The sequence below is a fragment of the Melospiza georgiana genome, chromosome 6 (genome assembly GCF_028018845.1).
Source record: "Melospiza georgiana isolate bMelGeo1 chromosome 6, bMelGeo1.pri, whole genome shotgun sequence".
Lineage (NCBI taxonomy): Eukaryota > Metazoa > Chordata > Aves > Passeriformes > Passerellidae > Melospiza > Melospiza georgiana.
In genome coordinates this window covers 47,912,814-47,925,604 of record NC_080435.1, presented here as the reverse complement: position 1 = coordinate 47,925,604, position 12,791 = coordinate 47,912,814, and the positions used below count along the sequence as shown (strand labels likewise).

The 12,791-nt window shown below is 44.1% G+C and overlaps 1 protein-coding gene across 1 annotated transcript in view; it reads left to right on the top strand.

The window, feature by feature from the left end:
• The first annotated feature begins 1,728 nt into the window (after positions 1-1,728).
• Positions 1,729-12,791, top strand: part of PPP4R3A (protein phosphatase 4 regulatory subunit 3A) — a 42,205-nt gene continuing 31,142 nt past the window's right edge. The window contains exons 1-2 of the mRNA XM_058027315.1: positions 1,729-2,861; positions 9,905-9,960. Coding sequence (XP_057883298.1) covers positions 2,720-2,861; positions 9,905-9,960 — 198 coding nt within the window. The 5' untranslated portion in view covers positions 1,729-2,719. The remainder of the gene's footprint in view (positions 2,862-9,904; positions 9,961-12,791) is intronic.

Sequence of the window (12,791 nt, the reverse complement as noted above, 5' to 3'; positions counted from 1 at the left end):
CCTGAGAGCTGCCCAGGAGCGGCCCCTGAGAGCTGCCCAGGAACAGCCCCTCGAGAGCTGCCCAGGAACGGCCCCTGAGAACTGCCCAGGAACGGCCCCCTGAGAGCTGCCCAGGAACGGCCCCTCGGGAGCTGCCCAGGAACAGCCCCCTGAGAGCTGCCCAGGAACGGCCCCTCGAGAGCTGCCCAGGAACGGCCCCCTGAGAGCTGCCCAGGAACAGCCCCTCGGGAGCTGCCCAGGAACAGCCCCTCGAGAGCTGCCCAGGAACAGCCCCTCGGGAGCTGCCCAGGAACGGCCCCTGAGAGCTGCCCAGGAACGGCCCCTGAGAGCTGCCCAGGAACAGCCCCCTGAGAGCTGCCCAGGAACGGCCCCTCGGGAGCTGCCCAGGAACAGCCCCCTGAGAGCTGCCCAGGAACAGCCCCCTGAGAGCTGCCCAGGAACGGCCCCTCGGGAGCTGCCCAGGAACGGCCCCTGAGAGCTGCCCAGGAACAGCCCCTCGGGAGCTGCCCAGGAACGGCCCCCTGAGAGCTGCCCAGGAACAGCCCCTCGGGAGCTGCCCAGGAACGGCCCCCTGAGAGCTGCCCAGGAACGGCCCCTCGGGAGCTGCCCAGGAACAGCCCCTCGGGAGCTGCACGGGAACGGCCCCTCGGGAGCTGCCCGGGCCGCCAAGGGAAGGCACCGAGCCCCTTTGTGGGCAGTGCTGTGTGGTGGCTCCCCTTCAGCCAGGCCCACAATCTGAATCTCTTCAAACCTGTCCCTGCTTTAGCCAAGAACACCGTGCTGAGAACAAGCAGCACAACATGCCTTCAGCTATGGCATAGGAACCCAAACAACACTACCAAAGACCCTCGGGCATCAGAGCAAAGGCCAAATGGCTTCGTCTGGGCACATCAGGAATCACAGAATATTCTGATTTGGAAGAGACCCATCAGGGTCATGGAATCCAACTCCTGGCCCTGCACAGGACTCCCCAGGAGTCACAGCGTGTCCCTGAGGGCATTGTCCAAACACCTCTTGAGCTCTGTCAGGCTGCTTCTCTGGCCCTGGGAGCTCATTCAGGAGGCTGCGTATCAATCCTGCAACCACTGGCTTTCCACAGGGCAAACAAAATAGAAGATGGACAAAGGAAAACAGGGCTTGACTAGAGACTTCCTTGTGATACTGATTAATCCTGGTGAAAGCTACTGCCTCAAACCACCCTCAGTACAACTCACTGTGATAAACGAGTATCAGGACTTGTTCAAAAGCATAAAATAACAGAGTACCTATTGCAGTGAGCTCCCATGTACACTGTTATCTAGAATGTACTGTGAATGGACTCTCTTCTGCAGTGGTGCTGCTGGGGTCCCAAACGCCCCAGTGCTTTCCCATATTTTAGGGAAATCTGTCAGACACGTGTTAGATATTGGCAGCAGCGGCAGAAGCAGAGCCTCGACAGCTTCTGATATTAGAATTCTTTGATCCCATCTATGACTGCAGAGATCCAATTCAACCAAAAGCTGTTTAACTCTGGGATCAGTCGGCAAGGTGAGGAGGGAAGAAAAAAAAAAAGGACAAGAAAACCTCAAAGCCGGGGTCCGCCTGCCCCGGCCCGGCCCGCGGTAACGGCGCGGCCCCGGCCGCACGCGCATTTCCCGCGCGGGCCGCTGGCCCTTTAAATGCCGGCGGGCGGCCCGTGCTGCCGCTGGCTGGGAGACCCCGCGCCTCCAGTGAGAGGTGAAACCAAGATGGCGGCCGCGCAGTGACTGAGGCGGAGCCGGGGCCGGAGGGAGCCGGGCCGCACCAGCCGCTGCCGATCGCCCCCTCCCTCCGCAGGGCACAGCGTTTCTCTGCCGGCCGGGTCGCCGAACGCCTGGAAGCGTAGCCACGTCGCAAGGCGCGCTGGGGAGTCGGGACTGAGCCGCCGCAGCACCGGCAGGAGGAGGAGGAGGAGGAGGAGGAAGAAGAACATGGCGGCGGAGTCAGGCTGGGAGTGAAGCCGCCGCCTGCGACCGGAGCCCATGGGGAAGACGGGGCGCTGAGCTCGCCTGGCTGTTCGCCCTGTGGCTGGACGGGCGGTGTCCGCAGGCCGCAGGCAGCCCGGGCGGGAAGGAGGGCGGCTCCTTGAGCCCCGCGCTGACGGACGGCGAGCGAGGGGCTTCGGGCCTGGGCAGCTGCCGCACAATAGAGCCGGGCTACAGGCCGGGGCGAGCGGCCCCTCTCCCGCCTGCCTCCCTTCCTCTGATTCCCTCCGGCCTCACCAGCTTCCCCCTGTTTTCCTCGGCAGGGCTCCGGCTTTCAGGAACGCTTGCTCCTGTCACGCTGGGCCGGCTGCAGTCCGCCGCCGCTTCCACTACCGTGGATCCCCTTCTCCTCCGGGATCCCTTCTTCACCGCCTCTCCCGCCTGCCCTTCGCCCTGCAAAGAGCCTCTCTCCTCTCTGCGGCTCTCCCTGCCTAGGCTTACTCGCCTTTTGTGCAGCGTCTGACTGTACCTGAAGGAGCAGCTTCCCTTTTCACATCTTCTCGTTTCTCCCTCTTCCCCGATCCTGTTACCCTCGATTATGAGGATCCCGTTGGGGCACTGAAGAGGAGTAAGAAGAGCTTGCTTGGCGTGCCCGTGTGGGGCTGCTGCCCTCTCTCCCGCTGCCCTCCGCTGAGGGGGGCCTGGCCCCCGAGCAGCCTGGTGCTCCTGCAGCGATTGCCGGCCCGAGGGGTGGCTGCGCTGCGGCAGGCGGCAGGATGACGGACACGCGGCGGAGGGTGAAGGTTTACACGCTAAATGAGGACCGCCAGTGGGATGATCGAGGCACGGGGCATGTGTCCTCTTGCTACGTGGAGAGGCTCAAGGGCATGTCCCTGCTAGTCAGGGCAGAGAGCGATGGTAAGTGTGCACGGCTGAAGGCACGGGCTTTCCTCGTCCTACCCAGAAAAGGAACTGGGTGTTGCTTTGTGTCTGTTGCGTTAATGTTTTGCTGCATAATTCAAATGGTATTCCTGAAAGCGAGCGGGCACTAACCAGGGTTCATTCGTGCTAGGCCAAGTGGAAGAAACAGAAGGTTGCCATCGAGTGCGAGCATAGTAGGCACTTACTGGGTACACAGTGTTGCATGCAAAATGCGTTCCAGGCTCGTTGTAGGTCTCGCATGGGTTTGGATATCTACCGGTCTGGTTTCAGAACTGATCGCTGGATCTTTCTGGAAGCGATCCCCTCATGGAAGTTGTTCAAAACTTAGATGTTGGTTTTTAGTATTTGTTTTCAGGAGGTCGTTGGATGGCTAACAGCCTTGTGTTTCCACCTGCCCTTTTCTTTGGTAGCTTTTAGAATTATGTAAGACGTTCTAACAGCTATCAACGGTTCTCGAAGTACAGTTATGGTAGTAAAGACAATACAATGGACAGAACAGCATTTTCAGAGATGCCTTTTTTTAATGGAATGGGAGTGCTCAGCCCTTCAGCAGTTCTAGGACTCCCTGAAAATAAATTTAAAATGATGGATTATCAGCTTCTTTCATGGTTTCTAGCAGCATATGTCAGTAGTATGTGTTAAGCAGCAATATCTAGCCCTGTAGCTACATGTTTGGGCTAGTCCTGACTGGTGGTTAAGTGAGTTCGTGACTGCTGTGATCAGAGATTTTAAAATGTGTACTTCACAGTATTGGCCTTGTACCATTCTGCTTTGAAAATCTGTCAGTGCATGACTTACTACTTCATTAGAGGTATAGTTGTAGCATTTGACTGTCAACAAACCTTGTAATTTTATTTATTAAGCTTTTTTATCATAGGAAGTAGGATGAGAAGCAACTTGAGAATCATTAATCCTTACTTTTTTGGGAAAGTTATGATAAACTGTACAGTATGTAATCCCTACAGCAAAGATCATAAACTGATATGGAAGAATCAGTCATCTACGAGGATTTTGGTAATTGAGCTTCTGATAAGCTCCCGGAGAGATCTTGTAGTTTTTGATTATACTTTGAAAGGTTAAACTGACACCTGATTTTTATTTATTTTACAGTGAGGAAGATGCATTTAAACCTTGAGTACCTTCATATTGCAAGAGAAAACATTCAAAATGGAAATAGATTTAGTTTAATTTCAACATGAGGAAGGAATTAAAAAAATTATCACTACATTTTTTGGCTCATTTTTACAGGATGTTTTGTCGTAGATACTGTCCATGGCTGTTGGGAGCATGTTTAAAAACTGTTATGTCTCCTATGTATTAAAATTTTTCTGTTATTTTTTTAAAATTCTTTTCTAAAAAGAAACCAAAAGAACTGCAGTTCCCAATCTCCTTGTGAAGAAATAGCTCATTGAAACTAAAATCCATTTATTAACTTCCAGAGGGATATGTGTGCATAGGACTGATCAGAACCTGAGCTGGACTGTTACTGCCAGCTCACCTGTAAATAAATGAAGGTCTGTAAGAAGGAAGATACAAAATGGTATTAAAAACTAAAATTAAGTCATTGCTTTATCTTGCATAGCTAAGATACTCCAATCAAAGCAGGGACTGTCTCAAACTTACTAATTGCACCTACTACACAGATGTTTATTTGGTAGGATATACACTTTAGCCCTCTCTCAAGCTGCATACTTTCTACTTCAAAGTATTGAATAATACCCAGTTTAAATTCTTAATATAGTAGGTAGTATCAGTCCTGAGTAAATGTGCACTCTATTAATAGGCTAGTTTTTCTAACTTGTGTGTGTAGACACCTCATAAAATTTGATTTATATTTGTTTACTCCCACTGTCTGTTGTTTGTGGGCTAATTTTGAAGGCAAACAGTCATTTTTACATGTGAGCAAATGATTTGGAAGAAGGTAATGCCATACCTGTGTTTTACACACTGTGCAATTTGTGTTTCCTTGCAGGCTTTTTAAACTAAATGAAATAGTTGACTGTGATTTTTAACTTTTTCCCAAAGACATACAAGTGGTATGAAGTGAGTAGTAGAACTGCCCTGTGCACCATTTGTCTCCATGTTTCCTTTGCATTCTTGTATTGTCTTTCTCTGTCAGCTCCTCCTCTTTCCACAATGAAACTTCTTCCTTCCTGCATTTCCAAAGCAGCTTTTCCTTGCCTTTGAGCAGAGATTGCTCCTGTGCACGCTGCCGTGCTCTCACTGCCTTTCTGCAGGAAGCTGACAGAAATCCTGGGCATCGGCCTGAAGGTGAAGGCTCGGTTTCCTGAGCAGGGGAGCTCCTGGGGACACGAGCAGTGGCTCCTGATGTGTGTGGGAAATTCCCACTCCTGTCCAGGGCTGCTTTGGCTGTGCCCAGACCAACAGCAGAGTTGCCGTGGTTTCTGGGACTGGATTCTGCAGCTGTGACTTGGTGTAGTAGGCTGCTTTACACGTGGTTGGGATGTTATTGCAAGTCAGGGTGTGCAGATAAGGGAAGTACAATCAGTGTGCCACATCCAGTGTCAGCTATCATTTGGAACTGGAGGAGTAAGAACTGAGTAAGAGGAGTTTTTATTTGTAGGAGTGGTTTTTCAACTTGTGCTGGTGTTTAACACCATCATAAAAGAAAATAATTTAGAGTAGATGAGTGAGTTGTGTTGCTAGCTGCATGTCTGATGTTTCCAGGCACTAAACTGTTAAGAGTCATTGCAGACAATCTGGAATAATCAGTTTTAGAACAGAAATACCATAAACTGCTTTCATATCAGGTATATTATGCTTTGAAGTATGAAATTGTAATTTTTTTACACTATAATAGCTATTCACTTTTTATTTAAAACCCTGAAAAGTTTCTCTGTGTGATTCCTAGTTGTCATGTATTCTACTTGAATTGCAGCAGAGCAAGAGTGAAATATTTTCTTACAAATTATCACCTACCATGTGAGTCTCTGTGTAATCACAGAGATTTCTTACCAGTTTCTGACACGGTATTTTAGGCTCTTGTGGCCTACCTTATTAAATTGTCTTTGTACTTGTTGAGGTTTACTGCATGGTTTCAGATCACCTTGTTTTCATTCTGAGCCCAGATGACTGAAGTGACCTCTAAAGTGAACATTTCTGTTCAAGTAATTTGTGTTAACTTGAAAGATTAAACCTTTAATTAAAACTTACTGGTTCTGTATCTAAACTTTTTGACAAGTGAAAGTTAACCCCTCCATTGCAGGCCATTTGTGAGCTCTCTTTTAGGAGCTGATCATTTGTGGTTTGCTGCTTCTGAAGTCTGTGTGTTAATGACTTCTGCCAGAGGCAAGCACCTCTCCTTTGTGCTTCTGTAGTGCAGCTCTCAGTGAACCTGTACAGCTGGCAGGCTCTGACAAAACTTGGCTTCAGGTTTTTTTACCTTGTTCAAGCTCGAGGGACTGATTTTATTGGCTTGTTTTTAGGTAAGCAACACAGTATTTATCTTAAATCAAAATGAAAAAAGCATGGGGAAAGATGACTGGGGGTTTTTCTGTTTCTTTTCTCCTAGTTCTCCCCATTCCTTAATATTTGGTTGTGGCATTCCAGAAGTGTCTTGGACTCAGGAATATTCTCTTGGAATTGTAGAACACTTTCTTGGGCCTCAGTTTGAGCTATTTCTTGAGTTTCTGAGGATTTCTGTGATTGGGTTGGAGCAGAATTGATTGCAGAACTTAAACCTCTGTGTGCAACTTGCAAGAAACAGCTCTTGACTTGAAACTTTCATTTAAATGTAAACATGTTTATGCTGGTGAGGGGTAGTAAGCAGCACTTTTTCTTCTATTTTTGAGGAAGACTCCATGTAACAGTTTGGTGGGAGAGGAGCAGTGTGCCAGATTAACTGGCCTCTTCCATATTGTGTTTGTAAACAAAGCTGCAAATTTGCTGTTTGAGACTGTTGAATTGGGATCTTTGATGTCTCTAAATATAATTGAGAATAGTATTGAATGTGTGTATGTAATAATCTCTTTTGGGCAAGTCTTGCCCTCTACACACATTCCTTGTGCAGCACAGAATGGTTTCTACTGACAGAACCCCCAGCTGTGCCTAATTGCATTACAGTGCCAGTAATAGAATTCTGCAAGTCTGTTTTCTTCTTTACAGGTGGTTTCAGATTTTTTTTTAATTTTTGGCTTCAGTATGTTGCAGTTACCTTTATAAACTCATTCACAGCTGTAACTAAAAACACACAAACCCTAGATCTGCATAATTTTGGAGCATTTACTCAAAACATAGCGTGCATTAAGGTGAGTGTTCAGCTCTTACCTAACTTTGAATAGAGTCTTTGGGTAAATGAAAATGAAATTTTGTGGGTGTATTTTTATTTTTATGTTGGTGTATTTAGCCTGGATAGTCTTAACATTTTCTAGGATAGTACAAATGGAAAAACACCTACATAAAAAGTAATGCTTATGACGAAAGCTTCTCAAATAAGTGATAATGTCTTTGAATGGAAGTTTATTTGTGGTGTTACATTTCTGTAACCTTTTTCTAAAGAATTCAGACATCTGTTACTCCTGCCTGCTTTCCACATGCAAGTAACAAAGACTGAACATTGCCTCGTACCAGGAGGGGTACTAACTGGTAGATTATTCACTGATCTTTGACTTGTTGAACCCTTTTTGGGGAACTTATTGCACAAATGCAGCATCATATTCTCCAGAAGGAGAGATTTGGGGCAGTTATTAGTTATAGAGCACAATAAACTTTCAGTATGTTTCTGTCACCAGATCAGTATTTTTCTAGTTATTGTCCAAAATGGTGAGGAATAAGTTGAATCATGTGGTAGTGAGAAGCAATTCAATCCTTAAAAAACTTATTTGTCTTTCCTACAAGCATCAGGTTTAGTAGAGAAGAAATGCTCTTTTTTGATAAGTCTAGTAAAGAAGTCATTCTCTTCTAGCTAGAAAATGAAGTGTCTGCATTCAATTGTTTTCAATTTTTTTAAATAGTATTTTGCCAAACATGACATTCTTCTAATGTTGGAGTTTACATGTCTGTAGGTCTGTGGTCAGCCATTAAAATATGATGTTGAAATTATCAATTACTTTTGATTCCTAGAAGATTCTAGTTCATACTTGCTGATATTAACTATTTCTAGACAGTAAAGACTTTCTAAAAGTTTGTCTTCCAGTTTAATAGCACAAATAATATTCTAAGTCTTCATGTACCAGAAGCTGAGACTTTGAAAGCACAACTTATTCTGTGTATATCTGATGATTGTAAAAAGGAAATGCTGGGTTTAGATGTTCTTTAGGCAAACCCTGAATTCAAAGCTTGAGACTATGGCCAAAGTATGAGCAATTTATTGGATTCATCTGTAAGCTTCATCTTAGATGTTTTCCTTCTCTATGTTCTATGGTTTGTGAATATTTTTTCTTTAGTTATGCACTTACACTTGAGCAAATAAGCTGCTTTGGTAGCAGAGCTGATGTGTGTCAGAAAACTGGAAAAACTCAAACCCTGAATAGTATATTTGGGCTTGAGGCAGGAGAGCTTTTCCTGTGTGTGTTGTTTTCCCTTGAGGGGTATTTATTTCAATTTTGTTGTTGAATTATGTAGAGTTTGTGAGCTCCCACTGTCTGTTGCTTTTACTCCAAGAGCAGTTGAGACAGGGTGGGAGCTTCTCACATTAGTCAAGGCTGCCTCTTGTAGAACACCTGACTTAGAAACTGGAAACAAGCAGCCTCCACAGGTACATTCATTTGGAAAAAATAATTGTATCTGATGATCACTTACTATGTAAGCTGGGGGATGTAAAAATCATTGGTAAAGCTTTTAAATTCATCAAGTAGTAACCTTCTTTATCAGACAACAGAATGTTCTGGTATTTCTGTAATGCTTTAATGATACAGCACTCTTAGAGCAGGTGAAGTTGTGTGATGTGGCTCTTCAGTCTCTTCCCTCACATCCCCCAGCCCGACACCTTCATGAGTGTGACACGGAGGGATGGAGTCCCCCTCAGCAGTTCTGCAGGGACACCAGGCTGCAGTGGTGTGGCTGACATGCCCAAGGGGTCAGAGTGGGACCTTGTGACCCTCAGGAGGTGCAAGGTGCTGCACCTGGGTCAGGGCAGCCCCTGCTGTCAGTCCAGGCCAGGGAATGAACAGATGGGGAGCAGCCCATATTTTAGTAATACATTTGCCTTTGAACTATGGATGGAACTGAGAAGTTAACACTTTTCTTAAAGTTTGTACATTTCTTAAAGCCTAAATTTAACCAGGTAAGTAAATGGAGAAATGCCACTTCAAAGGAGTGCTTGCAGCCTTACATTTTAATTATATGATTGACATTGCAAGGTAATTTATCAGTATTTCTTCGTGTAAGCTGAGTGAAGCTCTGCAGATATGTGAATTTAAGTCATGCACTGGCACTAGTGCAGCTGAGTAGCAAGGTGGATGAGGGAAGTGATTGGTTCAAAAATAAAATCAGTTTTAAAAGTTGTTTTTGCATAGATCAACACTTCAGATGGTTTAAATGTGACACAAGAATGCTAATGTGCAAAAGGAAGGGAAAGAAGGCACAGACCTGAGAATGGAATTGCTGTTCTGTGTTGTACATCAGTACAACCTGCTGTGAAACCATTGTTGTGAGTTTGTGTGAAATTTTCTGGTATTAGCAGTCACAGTGGTTACTGCTCTAAATATTAGTTTCTAGATAAGCTTCCCAGAAAAATAAGTGTTTTGGCTAACCTTTAAGAACAAATACCACACAATTAGAATTTTCACACAAAAGAGCCATAAGTAATCTCTGGAATGCAATTGTGATGCTTTTAATGTGCTTGCACGCTTTGTCATGTCTAAGAAATCTTCTGTAGAAAAGTTGTTACTCAGAATAATAAAGGTTTAAAATTCAGTCCTCATTATTCTGTACTGTGTGAACAGTATCTCTTAGGGGTTAAGGGATTTATTGTTGCTCAAGGAAAGAGTGATCAGAAAGTTTTTGTGGTGGGTAAATTTTCAGCACATGTATAAATAAGTGGAACTTTTTTTTTCTAGGCTCTCTTCTTTTGGAGTCCAAAATTAATCCGAACACTGCGTACCAGAAGCAACAGGTAAACATCTTTTTCTTCTCCTCATGTTTAAAGGCAGGGTCTTTAACAGTATACAACCAACAGTGTAGCAATATATTACATTTTTTTCTGCCTCTATTGCAAATTATATTTTATGTTCTTGTGCCAGAAATAGGCAAAGTAGTTTGCACCATTTTTGTGTATTACATGATCATGTGTTATTTCTCTGCATTTTTGGTACAGTTATACAGATAAATTGCTTTGGGAGAGGCAGTCAAAACATAGTTGGGAAAATCACAAAGTAGCTGAGGTTCCTGAGGATTATAGTATCTGAAACTTAGTATCATCTTGCTTTTTTCTTCTTTATATTTCAGATGCTTTAACTTTAAATGTATTTTTAGTCAGGAAAAGACTAGAAGGCTTTAAAATGATTTACATGTTAACCTTTTGTTTGTCTTTTACTTAGAAGGTGGGTATGGGTTACTACTGCTCCAAAGCATTCTGTGTTCATAAAAGCAGCTTCTCACCTTTAGTTTGCACATTGCTTCAGTTATTTAAACCATACATTGTGAGCCCCTAAAGAATGCTCCTGAGATGGATGAGAAGTGAACTGTGTAGGCTTTGGACTTTATTTGCTGTGCTTGTTTCATGGGTGCTGGGAATTGCCTTTACAGATTTAAAAATGCTGAACTAGGTTGTATTTTGTTGCCAGTTTGGTCAGCTCAGACTTGTTAAAGTCTTGTCAGGTACAGTTAATGTATTAAAACACCTTTCAGTCTTTCACCTTTAATAGTTTTTCACAGGCATGGACATACTGCTGTTTTGTTCACAGGCAGTCCCAGTAGTTGTATCACTGTAGCTGTTTGTAGAATTGTATTTTGAACTGAATGGGGAGAACCGGTATGGGCTAAAAATACCCTTCCTTGGAAAATTTAACCTGTATCTGTCTCTTGATAGATTCATAGTGCACTGTAGAAGCAGCTGATACTGAGCAACTGATAAGGGCAGTGTGGGTCTGGAGGGTCAGTTCCAGGATGTAAGGACAAGACCAGTGAAAATGCTGAGCAGACTAAATTTTAGCTGTAATCCTGACTAGCTTGAGGTCATGGTTCTGTGATAAACTTGTTTTAAAACTCCTGAAGTGACACTGAATATTTCACAGCTCTGTGGCATAAAGTGATTATCTGGTGTAAGCTTGCTTTGCTGGCTTAAATCAGTTAAAAGAGCTGAGGGGTGAGTTTTGTATCAATAGGCTTTGTGCCACATCAGACATGAAACCTGCTTCAAGGAGACATAAAATTGGGAGATTGGTGCAAACCACTCCACGTGCCAGTCAGTGGAACAGCATTTCCTGCTCTGTGTCTGACACACACTGTAATCTAGTGCTGCACAAATCATACTGCTCATTGTGAAAACATGGCTAGAGAAATAAAAACAATTAACGTGAGTCTGTCCCATTAGAGCAGCACTGCACATTCTCTGTGCTGGAGAAGGAGAAGTGCTGGTTTTAAAGCTTTCAAATGCTGCATAGACAGAGATTTATATTTGCAGATGGATTGTTCATATTTAACCAAACCAGTTTCTAATATAAATTGAGTATGGGGCTCCACTCCGAGCCTTAGAAATACCAAATGTTTCTTGGTGTATTAAATCTGCTCTGTAGCATGTTTTCTTTCATGTGAGGCCTACTTATCCTTTCCCTTAGTAGAAGGCAAGTTCAGAGTTTAAACCTGATTCCACATGAGCTAAGCTTGGAGCTTAGCAGCTGAAAGAAAGAATAGTTTTTTTTCCAGCTCTGCTTCTAGAATGCTGAATGGCTTAAACTTATTAAAGCCACAAGAAAATCAGCTTGGTACTTTAAATCCTTTTTCAAAAACTGGTAACTCTCTATGCTGGCAGAACTTTCAAACCACCTTACACAAGGTCCATTTGTGGAGCTGAGATGGAAGAGTGAGTGAGATATTTCTTTTTGACTGCAGAAGGTCACTTAGGTCACCTCACTACTAGTGAAGCTGCAGCCCGAAATAAAAGACTTGCTTTTGAGCTTGCCTGCTGTTGTTGGTTGCACATAGAAAATTTCAAGAAAAATCTCCCAGAAATCTAAGGCTTTAAACTACAAAGTTGCTGTGTAGTGTTATGATCTTAGAAGGCTTTTATCTCAGAATTTTGTTGTGAGGATGAACCTGTTTTAAGGGGTACATAGCAGCATCCTTTTCTGCTGTGACACAGCATGCCGTTTGTGGACACTTTGAATATCTAATGGAATAAATAGATGGGTTCTGACTTTGGTCTGGGCTGAAGAAGAAACAGTCTTATTGGACTGACTGAAACAATCTGTGGTTGGAAGCAGAGAGAGATAATGTGTACTAAGCTCTTGGGGAACATTGCTATGCCAGCTGCTTTGGATCCTTCAACAAAAGAAGCCTGTAGATACCTTTGTGATAAACTGTGGAGTCCTTCCACTGGTGAAAGAACCTTCTGCCTATGCTGATCTGTTAATGCTAGTGTGAAGTAGATGGTCTTGTTAATTGTTGATATCACAAATTATGCAATCTCTTGGTTTACATATGTGTGTTTTAATAACTGCATAGCTTAGACAATTATTTATCAAAAAATACTAGTGTGAAGACCTGAGGACAAGTTTACCTTGCTGCCTCTCTTCCCTTGGAAACTAAAGCTAACAAAACCAACCAAACTACCAAAAAAAGCCCCAACAAAAACTATACCTGTGAAGCTTGTTAGTATGATTTTGTCCCAATTGTCTGCTTTATATTTCTTGGTGTTGAGTGTTAAAAGCAGTGACTGCCCTTTGTGGTGGTAAGTACAGCTTTCTGCCTTTGGAGGGAAAGATTACTTGGGAGATCTTGAGTTCT